Raw genomic sequence first — 24,496 nt, 5'->3', positions numbered from 1 at the left:
TTTGGGGTATTTGTGCTTTATGATGTACATAATTCATTTGTGCACTAATAGATACAAGTAGTCCTCGGCTTACAATTGTTTGTTTAGTGACTGTTTGAAGTTACAGCAGCATTGGAAAAAAAAGTGACTTATAACTAGTCCTCACGCTTACGACCATTATAGCAATCCCTATGGCCATATGATTAAAACTACCTCTGGGTAGTCGGCATGCATGAATGATGAGAATCTGAAAAATGGTTTGCCCTTGAAACGAGAGGCTTACCCAAAATATGACAAGGGTGATTGGCCCAAACCCAACCAGTTGGCTTCATGCCTAAGGCAGGACTAGAACTCACTGTCTCCTGGTGATTGGTCCAAACTCACCCTGATGACTTCATGCCTAAGGTGGAACTAGAATTCACCATCTCCTGGTGGTTGGCCCAATATCACCCAGCCAGCTTTCATACCAAAGGCGGTACTAGAACTCACAGTGCCCGATAATGGGCTCAAATCACTGAGCTAGCTTTCATTCTTAGGCAGGACTAGAACTCACTATCACCTGGTTTTTAGGTCAGCATCTTTACACTACACCAAACCGCCCCTCATAAATGATTACAATCACTGAGCCAACAGTCAAAAAAGCCAACGCCATCCTAAGTTGCACTAACAGGGTATACAATGAAGATCAAGTGAAATAATAATACCACTCTATAAAGCCTTAGTAAGAACACACCTAGAGTACTGCATCCAGTTTTGGTCACCACACTATAAAAAAGGTGTTGAGACTCTAGAAAGAGTGCAGAGAAGAGCAACCAGGACGATTAGGGGACTGGAGACTAAAACATACGAAGAACGGTTGCAGGAACTGGGCCTGGATAGTCTAGGGAAGAGAAGGACCAGGGGAGACAGGAGAGCATCTTCCAATATTTGAGGGGCTGCCCCAGAGAGGAGGAAGGGGTCAAGCTATTTTCCAAAGCACCTGAAGGCCAGGCAAGGAACAATGGATGGAAACTGAACAAGGAGAGATTCAACCTGGAAACAAAGAGAAACTTTCTGACAGTGAGAACAATCAACCCATGGAACAGAAGTTGCCCTCGGAAGTTGTGGGAGCTTCATCCCTGGAGGCTTTCAAGAAGAGACTGGACTGCCCTCTGTCAGAAATGGTGTAGGGTCTCCTACTTGGGCGGGGAGTTGGACTAGATGACCTACGAGGTCCCTTCCAACTCTGTTATTCTGCCATCTGTCACTTGAGAAGAGCTCCTGTGCCCCAGTCAGACTGAGTGTCCTCCAGGTATCTAACTATCAATTCCCAGAATTCCCTAGCTGGCAGGGCCATAGCTGAGAATCCTGGGAGCTGAAGTCCTGAAGATGTTCTGATTGGCCTGTTTTTAGATCTGTTTATTTTTTCTGGCCCTTACTAGCTTTGGGAACCATCCTAGTCCAAAGCCACATCATCTCTGCTAAATTTCTGCATCTGATTAAGCCCCCAAATATTTAATTTGCACGCTTGATTCAAACGAATATCCTGCCAGATAGCTCACCAGAACGCTAAACCGGGAACATAGTTAAGACAGAGACGTAGCCATCATGTGATGGAGTAAATTACCTCCATCCACTCTTTTAAATTTTGAATTTCTTTTAAATCTGAGTTTTTTTCCGTAACTGTCTACAGTTACTCCTTGACTTACAACCATTCATTGGGCTGCCACAAATTTACCACCGTTCATTGGGCTGCCACAAAGAAGAGGGAGGGAAGGGGTGTCAAATTATTCTACAAAGCACCAGAGGGCAGGACAAGAAATAACGGATGGAAACTAATCAAAGAGAGAAGCAACTTGGAATTCAGGAGAAACTTCCTCGCAGTGAGGACAATGAACCAGTGGAACAGCTTGCCACAAGAAGTTGTGGCTGCTTCATCACTGGAGGTTTTTAAGAAGAGACTGGCTAGTCACTTGTCTGAAATGATATAGGGTCTCCTGCTTGAGAAGGGGGTTGGTCTAGAAGACCTTCAAAGTCCCTTCCAGATTCTATTCTATTCTTATTACTTTATTCCTATTCTATTTTATTCCTTCTTCTCTTCTCTTCTCTTCTCTCTTCTACTCTACTCTACTCTACTATTCTATTCCTTATTCTATGCTCAATAAAGATTCTATTCTATTCTATTCTATTCTATTCTCAATATTCTATTCTATTTTACTCAATAAAGATTCTATTCTATTCTTATTATTGTTTTATTCCTATTCTATTTTAGTTCTTGTTCTATTCTATTCTATTCTCTACTCTTACTCCTCTCTACTCTACTCTACTCTACCTACTCTACTACTCTACTATTCTATTCCTTATTCTATTCTCAATAAAGATTCTATTCTATTCTCTTCTCAATATTCTATTCTATTTTACTCAATAAAGATTCTATTCTATTCTTATTATTGTTTTATTCCTATTCTATTTTATTCCTTTATTCTATTCTATTCTGTTCTATTCTATTCTATTCTATTCTATTCTATTCTATTCTATTCTATTCTATTCTATTCAATAAAGATTCTATTCTATTCTTATTATTGTTTTATTCCTATTCTCTTCTGTGACCATTTGAACTTACAGAAGCCCTGAGAAAAGTGACCTATGACCATTTTTCACACTTAACGACCCTTGGACATTGGAAAAGACAGTCCATGCAGACTGGGGGGCATCAGCCTGCTCGGTATCTTCTAGGATGCTGCACTAAAAGGGCTCGCTCGGATGACCTTCCGAGCCCCTCATCTTTGTCCTCTTCTGCGGACAGCCCTGGAAACGGGCTCCACGATGGAGGAAGAGGGCGATAGGCAGAGGAGGAAGGAGAGTGTTTGGAGAAGATCCAGCTTGGCCCCGTGGGGTTCCTCTGGACCTGGGGCATGGCCTCAAACACCAGGCCAGGCTGCCAGGAAATGGGCATGGCGGCCGAATCCAGCACAGGAGGCGGCAGTCCGAGAGGAAGGCGAGGTCCCCAGGGTGTTCCAGGGAGCCAGGAATCTCGGTAGAGAGACAATCGTGCCAAGGTCAGAGGACCGGGGTGTGTGTGCGTGTCTCGCTTGACAATGCAGGTGGCCTTGGGAGGGCAACGGCGCATTGGATTGTTTGCAAGAAATAATAAATTAGGACTGCAACAAAAACAACGGCTACCAACCTGCCTTCTGTTGAGGGACCTGCATCCTGCATGAGTCAAAAAGAGGGCTGTGAAAATATCTACAGACCCCTCACATCCCAGACATAAATTGTTTCAACTCCTACCCTCAAAATGACGCTATAGGGCAGTGATGGCTAACCTTTTGGGGCTCCTGTGCCAAAAATTGTGTGCCCCCTCCCTCCTGCGCATGCATGTGCAACCCTCCCTCCTACCACCACTCTTACCTGCACTGCACCTCACAGTTGATTTTTCAGCCTCCCAGAGGCTTGGAAAAAGCCTCTGCAAGGCTTTTCAGGATGAATTATAGGCCCGTTTTGTCACTTCCGGTATTACAGGAAGTGACAAAATGGGCCTATCGTCCTGAAAAGCCTTGCAGAGGCTTTTTCCAAACCTCTGGAAGGCCGAAAAGGCCTCAAACCAACTGAAAAAAATCAGCTGTGAGGCGCGCGCATGCGCAGTGAAGTGAGTTTGCGGCTCAGTATGCCAGAACAAATGGCTGTGCGTGCACTTGTGGCACATGTGCCATAGGTTCGCCATCACGACTATAAGGCACTGCACACCAGAACAACTAGACACAAGGACAGTTTTTTCCTGAACGCCATCACTCTGCTAAACAAATAATTCCCTCAACACTGTCCAACTATTTAGTAAGACTGTATTACTATTACTCTTCTAATCCTTCCTATTACCTGTCTCACTGAAGGCTAACCATTTTGGGCTCTGGTGCCGAAAATCTTCTTGCACGCTTATGCATGCGCTCGCGTGCCAGCACGCAGAAGGCAATGTGCATGAGCCCCCATGCCTCCTGTGCATGCACACATGATCACCTGTCGCACTGTCTCCCAGCTGATTTTCAGCCCATTTGAAGCCTTTTTCGGCCTCCCAGAGGGAAGCCTCTGCAGCCTTTGGAGGCCGGAAAATGGGCCCATTTAGTCACTTCTGGTATTTCCAGAAAGGCCTCAAACAGGCCAAAAATCAGCTAGGACGTACATGCGCAGTGCAAGTAAGTTTGGCTGGGGGTCGCGTGCCCACACAAATGGCTCTGCCTTCCACCTGTGGCAGGCATGCCATAGGTTCGCCCTCACGGACCTGTCTCTTCCCACTTATAACTATAACTGTGTTGTTTGTATCTTTACAAATTATATTGTTTTATTTGTTTCCTAGTATGATTTGATTGCTTATTGGTAACCACTGACTATCACTAAGTGTTGTATCTTATGATTCTTGATGAGTATATTTCATTTTTTTCTTTTATGTACACTGAGAGCTTATGCACCAAAGACAAATTCCTTGTCTGTCCAATCACACTTGGCCAATAAAAAAATCCTATTCTCTTAACTTTAAAATTGTAAGATGGGTGGACGTCTTCTTCTGAATTCTGGGACGTTGAATCAAACAGCCATCTTAACATTGAAATTGGTCTTCAGAGTTTGGGAACCGGCTGCTCTAGATCAAGCCATCATCTCAAGCCATCGTAGGCTGCCGTTGCTTGGTGTGCACCATGCCATAAGAAGACAATGGCTGTGTTTTGCCCACTTGAGGTTGAAAAGTTTTGTCTACCCTTGAGTGGAAAGGGAACTGCGGGGTCAAAGGTCCAGCTGTCCAGCTCTGGGTTGGTAGCCAAAGCAACAACAACAACAACAAAAAAGGAAATGCCACAGGAAGTCAGGAGAGTCATTAGCAATTCGATTCCAGGTCAGTGAGCCAGAATAGGCTTGGAAGAAGGGCAAGTGATGGCAAGTGCTTTACGACATCATTGTTGTACAAAGGGCCTCATTGACCCTATTCGGACAATGACATGACTCACAGGAGGTAGCCATGTGTTCTTTGAGATCCTGTGAAAGGAAAGGCCTCAGGTTTTTTCAATTACAGTTATATCCCCCGAAAATAAGCCTGGTTCTTCTATTAATTTTTGCTCCAAAAATTAGGCATTAGGGCTTATTTTCTGGTTAGGTCTTACTTTGGGGAAATATGATATTAAATGTGTGTGGCTAATTATCTTAACTGGGGCTTATTTTGGGGGTAGGACTTATATTACGATCATCCTGGGAAAATCATGCTAGGGCTTATTTTCTGGTTGAGTCTTATTTTGGAAAAATACGGTATTAAATGCATCTGGCTGATGACCTTAACTGGGGCTTATTTGGGGGGTAGGGCTTATATTACGATCATCCTGGGAAAATCATGCTAGGGCTTATTTTCTGGTTGAGTCTTATTTTGGAAAAATACGGTATTAAATGCATCTGGCTGATGACCTTAACTGGGGCTTATTTGGGGGGTAGGGCTTATATTACGATCATCCTGGGAAAACCATGCTAGGGCTTATTTTCTGGCTGAGTATTATTTTGGAAAAATACGGTATTAAATGCATCTGGCTGATGACCTTAACTGGGGCTTATTTTGGGGGTAGGGCTTATATTACGAGCATCCTGGAAAAATCATGCTAGGGCTTATTTTCCAGTTGGGTCTTATTTTGGGGGAAATATGATATCAAACATATCTGGTTGATTATCTTAACTGGGGCTTATTTTGGGGGTAGGGCTTATATTATGAACATCCTGGAAAAATGCTAGAGCTTATTTTCCAGGTGTTTTTTGGGGGAATACAGTATTGTGGTTGATTTGCCATTATTTGATTTGGATCAACCTCTCCACCAGCTTTCTCATTGTTGGAGTCCTCAGCTTATGACCGCCCTTGAGCACAGAATTTCTCTTGCTCAGTCAGACCGTTGTTAAGTGGGGTTTGTCCCATTTTTATGACCTTTCTTGCCGCTGTTAAATGAATCATTGCGGTTGTTAGGTGAGTAACAATGGTTGTTCAATGAATCTGATTTCCCCGTTGTCTTTGCTTGTCAGAAGGGCGCAAAAGGGGAGGGTGTCATGTGACCCCGGCACACTGCAACTGTCATAAATATGACTCAGTTGCCAAGCCTCTGAATTTTGATCACATGATTGTGAGGATGCTATTCTTCCAAAGCACCAAAGGCAAGACAAGAAACAATGGGTGGAAACTAACTGAGGAAAGAGAAGCAACTTAGACCTGAGAAATCAAACCTGAGAAATTTAACTTGCCTTCAGAAGTTGTAGGTTCTCCAACTCTGAAGGCTTTCAAAAAGAGACTGGAGAATGGTATAGGCCAGGGTCTCCTGTTTGGGCAGTGGGGCAGACTAGAAGACCTTCAAAGTCCTTTCTATGTTCTTTCTAGAGGTGAAATCCATGGGAAAGAACTGATCGCCGTGAGTTCATCCTCTTTCCCCAGTCTGAGTCTGCCCCACGGAGAGAGGAGGTGAAAAGTCAAGAGGCTGCCTTGATCCCACAGTCAAAGCCCCTTCCTATTGTTCATGGGAGGCCCATAAAGGCAGCTGATGTGTTAAGGAAACAGGCGCATTCGAGCTAAGTCAGAGCTTAGGCCCCTCAGTGTCCGCTCACTGGACTTTCTCAATTCCACTTTTATTCAGAGGCAGCTGGCTTGTTGGCAAATCTGAGGATCCATTTGGGGCACCCACAAAAGTCCAGCTGGCCATTTGGGGGTGACTACAGTTTATTTTTACATTTTATTTTATTATTAGTTCATTTCATTTTAATATTTCATTGTATTGTATTGTTATGTTATTGTAATTTTGTTTCCTTTTTATTGTTGTATTGTGCTGTTATTTTGTTTTATCCTGGGTTTATTATTTTTATAGCGAACTGATGGCGGCAAGCATACATAATACTCCTTTCTCCTCCTGTTTTCCTCAGAACAACAACCCTGTGAGGTGGGTAGAGCTGTGAGGGAAGGAGGGGCCCAAAATTACCTAGCCGATTGTCACGCCTAAGGTGGGACTAGAACTCCCCGCCTCCTGGTGATTGGCCCAAAGTCACCCAACCAGCTTTCATGCCTACGGCAGGACTAGAACTCACCATCTCCTAGTGATTGGCCCAGAGTCACCCATTCACCTTTCATGCCTAAGGCAGGACTAGAACTCACTGTCTCCTGGTGATTGGCCCAAAGTCACCCAACCAGCTTTCATGCCTACGGCGGGACTAGAACTCACCATCTCCTAGTGATTGGTCCAGAGTCACCCATTCACCTTTCATGCTTATGGCGGGACTAGAACTCACTGTCTCCTGGTGATTGGCCCAAAGTTACACAACCAGCTTTCATTCTTACGGCTGGACTAGAACTCACTGTGTCCTGGTGATTGGCCCAAAGTCACCCAACCAGCTTTCATGCTTACAGCGGGACTAGAACTCCCTGCTTCCTGGTGATTGGCCCAAAGTCACCCAACCAGCTTTCATGCTTACAGCGGGACTAGAACTCCCAGTCTCCTGGTTTCCAAACTAGTGCTGTAACCCCCGGACCATGCCAGCTCTTTCTGCCAACATCCCACCTCGTTCTTCCCTTTTGACCCACCTGTAGGTCCTTCCTCAAAGTTCAGATCCCGTATTATTCTCTGAGAAGAATGAATCCTGAAGCCAAATCCATGTTGTCCTCACAAACAGCATTTATTTCTTTCACCGTTAGCCCATCCATATGTGGAGGCGATTGGAGCTCTGCAGCCCAGGGAACACCATAAATAAAATAAGTTTCTCATCCTGCACCACCAATGATAAAAACCGTGTTTTCCTTGTAGGATTCGCTCCTCTTGTCTGAGAAGAACACACACAAAGCCCAAACGCACATAAAGTTGGCCAAATTTACAGGGAAAACAGTGTCTTTTCGAGCGGGACGATTGTTGTCCCACTGTTTTTTTTTTCCCCCTCCAAGCAAACACACCTGGAACGTGAAATAATCTCAGGATACAAAGAGCTCATTAGTACACAAAAGCCTCACCATCTCCTGTTCTCTGGGCAGGAGCTGATAGGGGGGAATATAAACGGCTGAGTCACCAGAAGCCCTTGTTAATTTTGGTGCCTGGTTCTCTGTGCAAAGAAGGAGATAAGGGCTTCAAAGGGCCTTTGCCCTAATCTTCTGCCAAGCCAGCAGGGCAGGGTGTTTCTCTTTCTTTCTTTCTTTTTCTTTTTTCTTTAAAAAAAAACACTTTTGTTTGAAAAGCCAGATGGTCATCTGTCTCGCCTCTCAGCAGCCCAAGGACCAGACAGGAAATTGGCTTTGGGATGACTGAGCCACAACTTCTGTGTTTTTCTGAGAGATGGGAATATCCGTAGCTCAGGGCTGAACTGTGGGGTCCTTGGTGCTCTCAGAGCTTGGTGGGTTTTCTTGCAGACGTCTCATGGCCCAACTAGGTAACATCATCAGTGCTAGAAGGGAGTGGGGTTTGTGGAAGGAAGGAAGGAAGGAAGGAAGGAAGGAAGGAAGGAAGGAAGGAAGGAAGGAAGGAAGGAAGGAAGGAAGGAAGGACGGACTGTGGGGTCCTTGGTGCTCTCAGACCTTGGTGGTTTTTTCTTGCAGACGTTTCATGTCCCAACTAGGTAACCTCATCAGTGCTGGAAGGGAATAGGGTTTGTGAAGCGGAGGAGGAGGAGGGAGGAGGAGGAGGAGGAGGAAGAAGGAGGACTGTGGGGTCCTTGGTGCTCTCAGAGCTTGGTGGTTTTCTTGCAGACGTTTCATGACCCAACTAGATAACGTCATCAGTGCTGGAAGGGAATAGAGTTTGTGAAGCGGAGGAGGAGGAGGGAGGAGGAGGAGGAAGAAGGAGGACTGTGGGGTCCTTGGTGCTCTCAGAGCTTGGCGGTTTTCTTGCAGACGTCTCATGACCCAACTAAGCAACGTCATCAGTGCTAGAACAAGTGGGGTTTGGGGGTGAGGAGGAGGAAGAGAGCAGGACTAATCTACAGTCCTTGATGCTACCTGTATCCTGTCTGAGGGAAAGCGTGCGCCATTTCTCCCATTGTCAGTTGTCGTTCCTCAATTTCTAGCGTTGATCCTCTTTCGAGACGAGAGGAAATGGAGCGTGGTGTCCACACACCGACCTGCTCTTCCTCCTCGTTGATTGTGGAGAAATCTCAGGTGACCTTCGGAGAGGCTTTTTGGCCGATCCCCGCCCGTGCCCTAAAGATATTTATGATAGAATTTCCGGGCATCTTTAGGTCAACTCGAACCTTGGCAGGAGATCGTCTCTCCCATTCTTTGAAGGGTTGCAAACTTCCGAAAAGGCCATTCACCCCCATTTTCATTCAAAGCTATTTCAAGGCCCTCTGTGTGACTTATGTGACAATGGATGCAGTGGGGTTGCATAAGACGTCGCCGGTTGTATTGTTCCTTCGCCGGCCAATTTCCACAATTCGGGGTTGTTGGTTTTTTTTTTTGAAGACAGCACAATGGACGCCATGTTAAAGGCTAACAAGGGTGAGGGCTTATGGGTGGAGGTGATCCAAAGTCAGATTCTTCCCAGAGGCCAGAAAAAGTCCCCAAATCCTTTAGGACGGGGGGTTTCCAACCTTGGCAACATTAAGACTTGCTGCAGACTTCAACTCCCAGAATTCCTCAGCCAGCTGGAGAAAGATTGTGGGTTCGCTTCCCAGGCGCCCCACATGTTCTCAAAATGTGCTTTCTTTTTTTGTCGTTGGGTGTTTGCGAGAGAAACCATCTGCTTTGGACCTTTAAGGCTCCATCCATGCAGAAGATGGGAGCGTCGAGGACCTGCTGAAAATTTGGATTATGATCCGTGTTCTTTTTTCTTTTTCTCTTTTATTCATTAACAAATAATTCCCTCAACACTGTCCAACTATTTCGAAGTCTGCACTACTATTACTATTCATCTTCTCATCATTCCTGATCACCCGTCCCCTCCCACTTGTGACTGTAAGAGTGTAACTTTGTCGCTTTTATCCTTACGATTTATACTGACTGCTTCCTAGTATGATTTGATTGCTTATTGTACCCTGTGACTGTCATTAAGTGTTGTACTTTATGATTCTTGATGAATGTATCTTTTCTTTTATGTACACTGAGAGCATTTGCACCAAGACAAATTCCTTGTGTGTCCAATCACACTTGGCCAATAAAAGAATTCTATTCTATAACAAGTGTAGGTATGAACAAAGGATGTAAATACAAATAAATGGGGACCATAAGACAGGGACGGTAGGCACATTGGTGTGCTTATGCGCACCCCCTTTAAGGACCTCTTAGGAATGGGGTGAGGTCCATGGTAGACAATTTGAGGTTGAAGCTGTGAGGGGTTGAGGCTCGTAACCACGGAGTCGGGTAGGGCGTTCCAGGCATTGACCACTCTCTGGCTGAAGTCGTATTTTCTGCCATCGACTTTGGAGCAGTTTACCTTGAGTTTGTATCGGTTGTTTTCCCGTATGTTATTGTGGTTGAGGCTGAAGGAGTTGTTGACGGGGAAGATGTTGTAGCAGACAATTTTGTGTACTATGCTTAGATCGGACCGCAGGCGGCACAGTTCCAGATTGTCCAGGCCCAAAATTTCAAGCCTGGAGGCTGAGGGAATTCTATTATGAGTAGAGGAGTGGAGGATTCTTCTCAAGAAATAATTCTGCACCTGCTCAATCGTGTTAATGTCCGATATACGGTGTGGGTTCCAGACAGATGAGCTGTATTTGAGAATTGGTCTGGCAAAGGTTTTGTATGCCCCAGGCCAAATGGTGGCTAACCCTTTTTTTGGGGCTCCTGTGCCAAAAATTGCGCGCACGCACTCGCACACACATGCCAGCACCCTGAAGGGAATGCATGCGCACCCCCCATGCCCCTTGCGTACACACGTACAATTCCCCCACCCCACCCCTTTACCTGCACTGCGCCTCCCAGCTGATTTTCAGTCCATTTGAGGTCTTTTTTGGGCCTCCCAGAGGCTTGAGGACAGCTTCTGCAGCCTTTGCAGGCCGAAAAATAGGCCTGTTTTGTCACTTCCGGTATTACAGGAGGTGATGAAACAGGCCTATTTTTCGGCCTGCAAAGGCTGCAGAAGCTGTCCTCAAGCCTCTGGGAGGGCGAAAATCAGCCGTGAGGCGCGCGCATGCGCAGAGAGATAAGTTTGCCTGCAGCTCGCGTGCTGGCACAAATGGCTTTGCGTGCCACCTGTGGCCATAGGTTCGTCATCGCGGCCCTAGGCCTAGTCAACAATTCAATTCAAAAATAAGGTTAATGACTCTTAAGTGAGCTCTGGGGCTTAGATCGTTTGAGATTGAGTCCTCCTAGGTCCTTGACACAGAGTAAGGATTGTCTACAACAGGGGTCTTCAACCTTGGCAACTTTAAGACTTGTGGACTTCAACTCCCAGAATTCCTGGCTGAGGAATTCCGGGAGTTGAAGTCCGCAACTCTTAAAAGTTGCCGAGGTTGGAGACCTCTGGTCTTACGAGATCGTTTCTGCCCAACTTGCATTTGGTGTTCTGATTTTTATGGCCAATGTGTAGGACAGAGCATTTGTTAAGTTTCCTGTCCGGCAGTTTCTGCGCCAAGCTGCATCGTTCTCTCACCCTCGAAATGCTTGTGCGTATTTTCCAAGCCTGGCCGGAAATCTGTTTCTTTTTCTTTTCTTTTCTTTTTTTAATAAGCCGGAGCGGTCTGTTTTGTTGGCCTTCTCCTATCTTGCAAATGGGTGAGAAGTTGGCCGGCTTTGGCTTTTTCCTTGTTGCATCCAACTCCATTCTCCATGATGGGAGGGTCCACTTGGACCCAGCTCAAGGAGCAGGAGAAGGGTGGGTCCTTCCTTTCCTTCCCACCCCCACCCCCCCCCAGCTCCCCACCCCACCCAGTTCACACAGGATGGAACACAGCAGTGTGTGTGTGTGTGTGTGAGAGAGAGAGAGAGAGAGAGCAACGCAACACCTGCCCCAGTGATTTTTCTCACCAAGGTGCAAAGAAATGGCAGGCTTCGCCACATCTCCAAACTTCAAAGCTTTGGAAAGAGGCTGTTGGATGGGCGGGGGGGGCTTCTCTGAGACCCCCTAGCCCTTTTTAGAGGGGGGGGTGGACCTGTTTGAAATGAGGGAGGGTTAATTGAGGAGGAGGAGGAGGAGGAGGAGGAGGAGGAGGAGGAGGAGGAGGAGAAGGAACTGGATTCGCTTAATGTCCACTGAACAAACTGCAGTGGACAACTCATGACATTGGGTACAATCCACTCACCAAACGTCGTACTTAACGACGGTAATTCTGATCCTCGTTCTGGTTATAAGTTGAAAGTACCTCTTGCTCTCTTGGTCCAGCATAATATTTTTTTTCTTTTACTTGTGCGGATGGAAACTCGGGAAAGGGTAGTCCGTCTGTGTCTTAAGTTGCCAAAATTTTGTATCCCACCTTTTCCTATGTATCCGACACAGCTTCCTCCTCCTCCTCTTTTCGCCACAACAACCACCCTGTGAGGTGGGTTGGGCAGAGAGAGGATGACTAGCCCAAGGTCACCCAGCCTCTTTTCATGCCTAAACCGGGACTAGAACTCGTAATCTCCTGGTGATTGGCTCAGAGTCACACAGTTGGCTTTCATGCCTAAAATAGGACTAGAATTCACCATCCCCTAGTGATTGGCCCAAGGTCACCCAGTGGCATTTCATACCTAAGGCAGAACTAGAACTTATTGTCTCCTGGTGATTGGCCCAAAGTCATCCAGCCGGCTTTCATGCGTAAGGCGGGATTAGAACTCACCGTCTCCTGGTGATTGGTTCAAAGTCACCCAGCCGGCTTCGATGCCTAAGGCAGAGCTAGAACTCAGCATCTCCTGGTGATTGGCCAACAGTCACCCAGCTGGCTTCGATGCCCAAGGCAGAGCTAGAACTCAGCGTCTCCTGGTGATTGGCCAACAGTCACCCAGCCGGCTTCGATGCCTAAGGCAGAGCTAGAACTCAGCGTCTCCTGGTGATTGGCCAGCAGTCACCCAGCCGGCTCGATGCCCAAGGCAGAGCTAGAACTCAGCGTCTCCTGGTGATTGGCCAACAGTCACCCAGCCGGCTTCGATGCCCAAGGCAGAGCTAGAACTCAGCGTCTCCTGGTGATTGGCCAACAGTCACCCAGCCGGCTTCGATGCCCAAGGCAGAGCTAGAACTCAGCGTCTCCTGGTGATTGGCCAACAGTCACCCAGCCGGCTTCGATGCCCAAGGCAGAGCTAGAACTCAGCGTCTCCTGGTGATTGGCCAACAGTCACCCAGCCGGCTTCGATGCCTAAGGCAGAGCTAGAACTCAGCGTCTCCTGGTGATTGGCCAACAGTCACCCAGCCGGCTTCGATGCCCAAGGCAGAGCTAGAACTCAGCGTCTCCTGGTGATTGGCCAACAGTCACCCAGCCGGCTTCGATGCCCAAGGCAGAGCTAGAACTCAGCGTCTCCTGGTGATTGGCCAACAGTCACCCAGCCGGCTTCGATGCCCAAGGCAGAGCTAGAACTCAGCGTCTCCTGGTGATTGGCCAACAGTCACCCAGCCGGCTTCGATGCCTAAGGCAGAGCTAGAACTCAGCGTCTCCTGGTGATTGGCCAACAGTCACCCAGCCGGCCGATGCCTAAGGCAGAGCTAGAACTCAGCGTCTCCTGGTGATTGGCCAACAGTCACCCAGCCGGCTTCGATGCCTAAGGCAGAGCTAGAACTCAGCGTCTCCTGGTGATTGGCCAACAGTCACCCAGCCGGCTTCGATGCCTAAGGCAGAGCTAGAACTCAGCGTCTCCTGGTGATTGGCCAGCAGTCACCCAGCCGGCTTCGATGCCTAAGGCAGAGCTAGAACTCAGCATCTCCTGGTGATTGGCCAACAGTCACCCAGCTGGCTTCGATGCCCAAGGCAGAGCTAGAACTCAGCGTCTCCTGGTGATTGGCCAACAGTCACCCAGCCGGCTTCGATGCCTAAGGCAGAGCTAGGCTGGTGCCTTAACCACTAGGCCAAACTACCTTTCTCAGCCTCCCCCTTTCGGGACCAGCCCTTCTCTTGCTATTTCTGCCCTTCGGCTTTGCCATTCTCTCCCCTGCTATTAATAGAGCCTTGTCACCGATGGAGGAAGGGTCCGGGTGGGAAATACTTGGGGACGGGCGGTGGCCGCGACCACAGGAAGACTGGCGGCTGGGCAGGAAGTGTGTCCCCCTCCCCCTCTTGGTGTTTCCATTCCGCTCATCCTGAAATAGCCAAAAGTGGGTCTTGAACCCTCCACACACACACACACACACACACACACACACACACACCCATTACTTGCACGGTTTTCTTTGCATTCTGCACATGTTTCCCGGTTCTCCTTTTCTTCGATCAGCGACATTCCCAGCTTCTTGGGCCCAGGAATACGGTGCCAGCCGTGTGAGATGGACCAAGGGGTGAATTGTAAGTAGTCCTTGACTTAATTTGGCAATGGAGGCCAAAATTCCCCTTGCTAAGCCAGATATTTGTAAAAGTGAGTTTGGGCCTCATTTTATGACCTTCCTTGCCACCGTTGTTAAGCGAACGGTTGCAGTTTTCAGTGACACGGTTGATAAGGGATTCACCGCAGTCATTAGGTTAGTCCCAGTGGTCACCAACCAATGGACCGGGGGCCACTGATGATCCGTGAGAAAATTTAGGTGGTCCGCAGAGAAATGTCACCCCCAAAGCAATTATTGTGGAGTGTGAAGGATGTGCGTTTGTGTTTATTTTCATGGTCATGATGTCCACTGAAGATGGTGTTTGATTTCGTTGTACGAGGTACAAGGACAATAAAGTAAATTAACTAATTAATCCAGGCTGCGTGGGAACACAAGGCTACGCCGTCCACGTGGCCCGTGGGAACACAAGGTTTGCGTTGCTTGCGTTGCGAACAACACGAGGGAGTGAGGGGAGGCGGGAAAGGGTGGAGGGGGGGAACTTGCCCCACTCGTCCTAGGTGCCTCACCTGGCCCCCGGGCTGCTTCTTTCTGCTTCCTCCTTCTTCTGCTTTTGGCTGCACGCAAGGAAAGCAGCCAAAGTCTTTCTTTCTCTCCCCCAAACTCCACCAGAAATGACTCTTTGGGACCCTGCAAGGCCTCCTGCTCCAAGAGGCTGCGCCGGCAAAGACTCGTTTCTGGCAGAGTTTGGAAAAGAGAACGAAAGACTTCTGCTGCTTCTGCTGCTTTCCTTGCATGAAGCCAGAAGTCTCTCTCTCTCTCTCTCTCTCTCTCTCTCACCCCCTGAGAATGGAGCTGGAGACGGTAACCTGCCATCCCAAGTAAAGAATGATCGATTGGTAGGAAAACGGGGTGGGGGATTTTCCTAACAGACTGTTTTGAGGATTTTCCCAGCGTCTCTAGTCCACAGGGATTTAAAATGATGAGTTTGGTGGTCCCTGAGCTCCAAAAGGTTGGTGACCCCTGGGTTAGCCACGTGGCTGTTAAGTGAATCTGGCTCTGACTTGGCTCGTGAGATGGCCGCAAAAGGGGATCATGTGACTCCCCCGGGACACTGCAAACCATCATAAATACGAGTCGGTTGTCAAGAATCCTGAATTTTGATCGTGTGACCGCATGGGGATGCTGCAGCAGTTAAAAGTGTGAAAATGGTCATCGGTCTTTTTTTTTTTTCTTCAATGCCATTGTAACTCCCAATGGTCACTAAACGAACTGTTGTAAGTCAAGGACTATTGGTATACGCTGCTCTGGGTGGGTTTTCTATAGTGGGCCCCAAAGTTTGTAAAGAAACAAAAATACATGATGACTTGCCACCGTAGCTTCTTCCTGCTTTGGCAAGGTACAGGTAATCCTCACTTAGCGGCCATTTGCTTAATGACGGTTCAAGTTACGTTGTAGGGAAAGCTGCTTGGGCCGTGAGCCTCCACTTCAAACTCTAGTAGCTGCTAAGAAAGGAGAATATTTGTAGCTCAGGGTTGACATGACGGGTCCGTGGGGCCCTCTGAGCTTGGTTGTTTTCTTGCAGACGTTTCATGACCCAACTAGGTTACATCATCAGTGCTAGGAGGGAGTGGGAGGAGAGGAGAAGAGGAGGAGGAGGAGGAGGAGGAGGGGCAGCTGTGGGCTCATTGATGCTCTCTGAGCTTGGTTGTTTTCTTGTAGATGTCTCATGACCCAACTAGGTAACAACATCAGTGCTAGGACAGAGTGAGGAGGAGGAGGAGGAGGAGGAGGAGAGCAGCAGCTGTGGGCTGATTGGTGCTCTCTGAGCTATTGTTTTCTTCAAGACATTTCATTACCTAACTAGGTAACAACATCAGTGCTAGAGGGGAGTGGGGTTTATGGAGAGGAGCGGGGGAGGACTGTGGGGTCCTTGGTGCTCTCTGAGCATGCTTGTTTTCTTGCAGATGTCTCAGGACCCAACTAGGTAACATCATCAGTCCTAGAAGGGAGTAGTGGGGTTTTCAAGAAGAGATTGGACAGCCATTTCCTGCTTGGGCAGAGGGGCTGGAATAGAAGACCTCCGAGATCCCTCCCTGTTATTCTATTCTTCCGTTCATGGGTCTGGGGACCGGGGGTTGGGCTGGGATGCATGTGGGAAAGCCGTGGCCTCTTTCTAACTCGGGACTCTCTCCTGTCTGGGGCCTTCTTAGGAGTTGCCACTGATCCTTCACCGACTCCTCCAGCCAGCCTGACTGTCGCCATCGTTTCCACTCCCCACGTAACATCGCACCCCGTGACCACTTCGGGTCTCACTTCAGCACTGGGGGGGCCAACTAGCAAACCTTCAGCCTTGCCAACCTCCGCCGCTTCTCCAGTTGCGGTGGTACCATCCAAGGCACCCACCATGGGGGCTACAGTCAAAACCACCACCTCTCCTTTGCCCACGAAGCCTGGAAACACTACCACCCCCGTCGCTGTCGTCGCTGCAAACACAACGGCCTTACGGGCGCCAACGTTGTCTCCGGCATTGCCTACCATCCATCCCACTTCTTCGCGAGAGGTTGCTAAGAAAGACTTCGCCTCCACCAGCGGGCTGACAACGGTGACCCTTTCTCCCTCCCGGCCTTCCTCCACAAGGCCGGTTGGATCCGGATCCACAGGTACGTTGCCAGTCTCTGGATTATAATTCCCCTAATCCAAGGGTCTTGAAATTCGACAACTTAAAAGTCTTGTAGACTTCAACTCCCAGAATTCCAGCCAGCCATGGCAGCAACTTTAAGACTTGTGGACTTCAACTCCCAGAATTCCCCAGCCAGCCAGGGCAGCAACTTTAAGACTTGTGGACTTCAACTCCCAGAATTCCCCAGCCAGCCATGGCAGCAACTTTAAGACTTGTGGACTTCAACTCCCAGAATTCCTCAACCACTAGAGGTCTCAAAACTTGGCAGCTTTAAGACTTGTGGACTTCAACTCCTAAAGTTCCCCCAGCCAGCACGAGGAATTCTGGGAGTTGAAGTCCGCAAGTCTTAAAGTTGCTGCCATGGCTGGCTGAGAAATTTAAATAAAATGCCCAGATGTGCTTTAAGACTCTCTTTTACAACATGGTCAAAAGAATCACAATGGCTTCTCCACCTCCTTAGATCCTTCCCAAGATAACCCCTGATGGGCAGCCCCATCAGGGAGTCGGAAAGAATTCCGCAAGCGGAGTTACGCAGGTTGGGTTTAGGACAACACGCAGTGGCCAACTCACCACGGGAAAACTCACCGTGGACAATTCCCCCTGTGGGATAACTCAAGAAGATAAATTTTATCCGCCGCTGTTTTGGGGGATATTATTTTCATGGACAAAAATGGAAATAATATTGAGGAAAAGAGGAGCAGGTAACATTTGTCGCATCGAGTTATTCTGCATGGGATTGTCCGTGGCCGGGTGACCAATGGCGGTTTGGCCACGGCGAAAGGCCCATGATGATTTTGGCTGTGGCAAACTGCCCCATTCTGACATCAAATTATTGCCATAAGGTAAAGGCACATCCATGCTAGCCAGTTTCTGGCTCTAGGGGACGGTGCTCATCTCCGTTACAAAGCCGAAGAGCCGGCGCTGTCCGAAGACGTCTCAGTGGTCATGTGGCCGGCATGACTAAATGCCAAAGGCGCGTGGAACACTGTGACCTTCCCACCAAAGGGGTCCCTATTTTTCTACTTGCATTTTTTACATGCTTTTGAACTGCTAGGTTGGAAGAAGCTGGGACGAGGAACGGGAGCTCACTCCGTGACGTGGCGCTGGGGATTCGAACTGCTGAACTGCCGACCTTTCTGATCGACAAGCTCTTAGCCACTGAGCCACCGCGTCCCTGTGTTGTTATTATTGCCATGTTTAAATAGAAGCACGTCTTTGTCCACACACAGGGGCAACAAATCATTTAGTGACTGTTCAAAGTTACATCACAAAAAGTGGCCCATTTTCACACTTAGGACCATTGTAGCATCCCGCTAGTCACCTGATCAAAATTCTAACCCCGGTCAACTGGCTCGTACTTATGACCTTTGCAGTGTCCCAAGGTCACGTGATCCCCATTTTGCGACCTTCCAACTAGCAAAGTCAAAAGGGAAAAATCCCGATTCACTTAACATAACTGTGCTACCAACTTAACATCTGTGGCGATTTACTTAACAACGGTGGCAAGAAAGATCGTAAAATGGGACAACATTCACTTAATAAATGTCCCACTCAGCAACATTTGACTGCACGACTCAAAAAGAGGACTGGGAAAATATTTACAGACCCCTCACAACCTAGACATAAACTGTTTTAACTCCCACCCTCAAAACGTCTTTTATATACACTGAGAGCATTTGCACCAAAGACAAATTCCTTGTGTGTCCAATCACTTGGCCAATAAAAGAATTCTATTCTATTCTATTCTATTCTATTCTATTCTATTCTATTCTATTCCTGTTGTAATTCTGTTCTATTCTATTCCTGTTGTAATTCTGTTCTATTCTATTTCTGTTGTAATTCTGTTCTGTTCTATTCTGTTCTGTTCTATTTCATTTCTGTTGCTTTTCTATTCTATTCCCTATTGTTCTGTTCTATTCTATTCTATTCTATTCTATTCTATTCTATTCTATTCTATTTCGTTTCTATTCTATTCTATCCTATCCTATCCTATCCTATTCCTGTTCCATTCCATTCTACTTCTAATTCTAATTCTAATTCTATTTTATATTCTATTCTATAACTTTGGGACACAATTGTGGTTGTAAGTCGAAGTCTACCTCTCCTTGTTTTCTTTTCTCTCAACAGCGAAAAGCCCGGAGCCTCCCCCGATTCCTGCAAAGACTTCGGCCGTGCCTGGGGTTGTCAGCGGCCCTACAATCTTAGCAACTGTCACAACTGCAAAAAATGGGATGAGCAAAGATACATTTTCGTTGTCGCTCACCTCGCCCAAAACCGCGATGCCCAAACTGGCAGGTTCTCCCAGAAGCTCCACGGTTCCTTCCTCAAGTAGCGGCTTTTCGGCTCGCCCCCCGTTGAAGACGATGCCTTTGTCTCCGGGGACCACATCTCCTCAGGACTCTCCTGTCCCCTCTGCTTCTAGCCAGACGAACCTGAGTTCGGTGCAGGGCCAGACTAAGGTAAGCAGATGGTCCGGGTACCACTTGGTGAGACTTCGAAAAGTCTCCCCAAAAAAGGCACCCGAATGTCGGTCGGTTGCTAAACGAGAGCCAGTTTGGTCTAGTGGTGAAGGCTTCAAGCTTGAAACAAATAATAATAATAATAATAATAATGTTCCCATCTTCCAAGGAGAATATTGGTGAGCCAGCGGTGTATTGCAGCTGCCAAAAAAGCCAATACAGTCCTAAGCTGCATGAACAGGATAGATAGAATCATGATCACGTTTTCTGATTTCTGTACATTTTGGTTCCATGAATAACATTTCTCCTTTTTTCCTATCCTAAAATAAAACAAAACAAAAAAATAGCAATACCTGGTGTTCTTTACTAACCTTGTTATTTTGTCACCATAGGAATATAATGCAGTTTATGTGTGATTGCTCATAAAATCATTTTAATATAACATTAATATTGATTAACCAATTTGAAAGTGTGCTTGGGTATTTTTGAAACAAACTATGAAGTTAGAAATCAGTTATAGTTTATATAGAAGATGCATCAATGTGGTCAATGAAAGGGTTATTTCTATTGTATTTCTATTAAAAATAGTGGCTTTTTTTTTTAAAGAATCAAGATCACATGAAGTGTTAATACCACTTTTTAATGCCTTGGTAAGGCCACACTTGGAACCCTGCATTCAGTTTTGGTCGCCACGATGTAAAAAAGAGGTTGAGACTCTAGAAAGAGTGCAGAGAAGAGCAACAGAGATGATTAGGGAACTGGAGGCTAAAACATATGAAGAAGGGTTGCAGGAATTGGGTATGTCTAGTCCAATGAAAAGAAGGACCAGGGGAGACATGATAGCAGCGCTCCAATATCTGAGGGGCTGCCCCAAAGAAGAGGGAGTCAAGCTATTCTCCAAAGCCCCTGAGGGCAGGACAAGAAGCCATGGAGGGAAACTAATCAAAGAGAGAAGCAACTTAGAACTAAGGAGAAATTTCCTGACATTGGAACAATTAACCAGTGGAACAACTTGCCACCAGAAGTTGTGAATGCTCCAACGCTGGAAGTTTTTAAAAAGATGTTGGACAATCATCATTTGTTTGAAGTGGTTTAGGTATCCTGCCTAGGCAGGGGGTTGGACTAGAAGACCTCCAAGGTCCCTTTCCACGTTGTTATTCTATTCTATTCTAAACCAGAGTTTTGCTTTGCTTTTGTTGTGGCCCAGCCGAATACGCAGTCACACCCCTCTGCCTTATTTTTTTTCTCCCCAGATTGTTTGCGAGAATAAAATGCCCCCGAAGGAGAAGGCGATAATACTCTCCTTAAATGAATCACGGCCTTGTGTAAGTATCTCCTCAAAGCACTTGGATTATAGCTAATCTTCTATGAAAGCTCCTGGGCCATCTGCACTTATTTTCACCAGCACAACTGAAGTGTGCAGCTTACACCATTTCTCCTATGTCAGCATTATTTTATAAATCGGGGCATGTATGATCCTGAATGTGGTGTAGTTTGTGCAATGGGCATACTATAGGGAGTAAACCCAGAGTGCCTTCTTATGCACCAGGGTTCTTCCTGCCCCCATCTGACTTTTTTTTTTTTTAAAGAAATGGAAAATATTAAAGTTGGCAGCCTACACCGCGTGTTAGTTTGGGATAATGGTTTGGAGTTTCTTTACAATAGTTCTGTCGAGATTACACTATATAGAAGGAAGATGGTTAAATTGGTTGTTTTATTCAAAAGGGAGAATATATTTTATTATGTTTTTGATTTGGCTATCACTTCCAGATTTTGGGCTTGCGATGAAAACAAATGAAACGTCAACTTTGGATTTGCCAGTTAGATAGATTTGTTGTTATAGAAATAAGTAGTTATATACTTCATGTGTAAAAGTAAAAAGCTTAGGTTGTAATATTGTTATCTTGCACTGGCGCTAAAAAGAGTCAGAAGTCAATGTTTTTTTTTTCTTTCTTCTCTTGTATATATTTTCTTGCCCCCACTCTTTCTCCTTCCCTTCCTCTCCTATTTTTAATTTTTCTTTGTGTTTTATATGTTGACAAAACAATAAAAGTCGTATTTGCAAAAGAGGTTACACTATATAGATCAAACCAATACAAGTATACCACCAAACTTGAGATTCTAGGCTTAGACAACCTTGAACTACGCCGGCTAAGATTGGACTTAAGCATAGTACATAAAATCATGTTACAATGTCTTACCAGTTAATGAATATTTCAGCTTCAATCTCAACAACACAAGAGCACACAACAGATATAAACTTAATGTAAACCACTCCAGACTTGACTGCAGGAAGTACGATTTCAGCAACAGAGTGGTCAATGTCTGGAACTCACTACCTGACTCTGTTGTCACCTGCTCAAACCCCCACAATCCTTTACCCTCAAACTAACCTCTACGGACCTCACCCCACTCCTAAGAGGTCTGTAAGGGGGAGTACATATGCGCACCATCGTGCCTACCGTCCCTGTCCTGTTGTCCCCAATTATTCGTTCCTATTTCATGTATTTAAACTTATTATAAACTTCTTATTTCTATTATATTGTAAGCATTTGACAAAATAAAATAAATAAAGCAAATAAAGTACATATGATAGGAATACATTAAGGAAAAGAAGAGGAGACCAGAACACGTTAAAAGTGCATGCAAAATATATATATATATATATATATATATATATATATATATATATATATATATATATATATATATATATATATATATATGGAAAAAATACACTTTTATTTTAAGAAAATGTCAAATCTTCGGTGCTCAGCCTTCCTTATGGTCCAATTCTCACAGCCACATGTTCCTGCTAGGAATTTGACTTTATGGGTTTTTACCGGCAAGGTGATATCTCTGCTTTTTAATATGCCGTCTTGGTTTGCCATCGCTTTCCTCCTGAGAAGCCGGTTGTTCTGACCCAAGCTTTCTTCAAATTAAGAAAACATACACTGTGTGTAAAAGCAAACCTTTTTTAATGCGACGCTGGGAATTATCTGCATTCCCAGCCAAAACTCATTAAACACAATTGCCTGAGATAACGAGCATGCCTTTCAGGGTTTTAAAAGGCCGCCAAGAAACAGACATCCACTTAATTAGCAGATTAAACCGACAGAAATTCCAGCAAAGACAAACCAGAGTCCGCAGGGCTGCGATGAGGAATCAGAATCTAATGAATTTCTTTGCGTCCTGCAAAGAGCGCATCCCCGAGGGCTGGCTTTTATCCCTTATGGGAGGGGCAATCACCTCCTAGCCTTACTCCCGAGTCGCCCTTGCTGATTCAGCTGCTCTCTCTCCTTCTAGCAGCTCTGCGCACACGCGCCCTGGGAACAGGCTCCCCGGGGTCCTCTGCCTCGCTGCTTCCAGACTCCAAAGGCCCCAAAGGCAGCCCCTCACTCCCAGATGGTCTTGGCCCCATCCCTTCATCGGATGCAAGACCCTCGTCCAAGTCCTCACCAGACTCCCGGACTGGTTCCCTTTTGTCCTCACCTGTCCGATATCTCTACCGGCTGCGGGCAAACCACAACACTGGTGTCTTTCCATTTCATGGCTGCATTTAGCTCCCCGCCAAAATGAAATCTGTCACTGCTTCCATATCTTCCCCTTCCATTTGCCAGGAAGTTAACGGGACCAGATGTCATGATCTTACTTTTTTTTTTTTTAATGTTGAGTTTCAAGCCAACTTTTGCCCACGTCTCTTTCAACTATCATCAAGAGGGTCTTTAGTTAGGTATGTCTTATTTGGATATTTTAAACTAGACATTGGGTATGTCTAGTTTAATGAAAAGAAGTACTAGGGGGGACATGATAGCAGTGTTCCAATAATTGAGGGGCTGCCCCAAAGAAGAGGAAGTCAAGCTATTCTCCAAAACACCCGAGAACAGGACAAGAAGCAATGGATGGAAACTAACCAAAGAGAGAAGCAACTTAGAACTAAGGAGAAATTTCCTGACATTGGGAACAATTAACCAGTGGAACAACTTGCCACCAGAAGTTGCTCTATCATTGGTGGGTTTTTAAGAAGAGATTGGATATCCATTTGTCTGAAATGATACAGTCTCTTGTTTGAGCAGGGGGTTGGACTAGAAAGCCTTCAAGGGTCTCTTCCAATGTTGTTATTCTGTTAGTTTCTTTTCATTTTCTGCCATTTCTTCCTATTAACCAGCAACAGTCCAATAAGAAATAATAACGTAACTTTTGCAAACTCCATTTGAATCCTTCCTATTATATTTATACCGTCATTTCTCTTTTCCTTCTCTTCATATAAGCAATTCTTAAGACATGATTGTTGAGTCAATCAAAAAAAAAAAAAAACCACTGCATTTTATAAAAAACAGCAACCCATTATTTTAACTGTTCTTCTTTCTCCTTATGATCCTTAAATTCCTTTTTAAAAATTCTGTCTCGTTTCTCACGCTCTCTGTGTCTCTTCTTCTCAAAATTCTTGGTATCTTTGTCAAGAATCTTTTCTTATCCCATTGTGGCTTATTTCAGGAAATCTCTTTTGTACTTCCAGTGTTAAAAATAAACTGGCCGCATCAAGTTTTCTGGTTTATTATTTGCACGCCTTTTTTTAATTATTAAATCCTCATCCAGTGCCATTTGTAAAGTCCTTATTTCCATTCCTTTACTTGGAACTCATTTTTGAAACCACACCCTCCAGTCAATTTCAATTTTTTTTCAGTTGAGGTTGTTTCTGTTCTCTAAGGCTTTCTGACTTTTCTTCAGATAGCATTTAAAACTTCCTCTCCTTTTAAGGTAGCTCTCTGGTGCCCCCTAGTGTCAACCTTCAAAGTCGTCTTATCAGTTGATTCCCAGTATAAACAAATATTTTCCCACGAGAAAGGATCTTTTCAATTAACTTCAAAGTCTTACATCAAATCCATCTGAGCCCTTAATCGGTTTAACGCCAATGTTAATCTTCCTTTTGCTGTATATGCCATTGTTGTTACAAATCTTTAAACTTGCATTTAAACTTCTTTTTTTTTAAAAAAAAAAAGGATTAAAAAAGGACTCATCTGGTGATTTGA

At 45.8% G+C, this 24,496-nt stretch overlaps 1 protein-coding gene across 1 annotated transcript in view; it reads left to right on the top strand.

The window, feature by feature from the left end:
• PODXL (podocalyxin like) overlaps positions 1 to 24,496 on the top strand; it is a 59,434-nt gene that overhangs the window by 17,770 nt on the left and 17,168 nt on the right. The window contains exons 3-5 of the mRNA XM_026721972.2: positions 16,535 to 16,984; positions 19,132 to 19,463; positions 20,717 to 20,788. Of these exons, the coding sequence (XP_026577757.2) occupies positions 16,535 to 16,984; positions 19,132 to 19,463; positions 20,717 to 20,788 (854 nt within the window). The remainder of the gene's footprint in view (positions 1 to 16,534; positions 16,985 to 19,131; positions 19,464 to 20,716; positions 20,789 to 24,496) is intronic.

The sequence above is a fragment of the Pseudonaja textilis genome, chromosome 5 (genome assembly GCF_049901715.1).
Source record: "Pseudonaja textilis isolate UNSWEBS1 chromosome 5, rPseTex1.2, whole genome shotgun sequence".
NCBI lineage: Eukaryota > Metazoa > Chordata > Lepidosauria > Squamata > Elapidae > Pseudonaja > Pseudonaja textilis.
The sequence above is the reverse complement of the archived record's forward strand: the minus strand, read 5'-3'. Positions and strand labels throughout refer to the sequence as shown.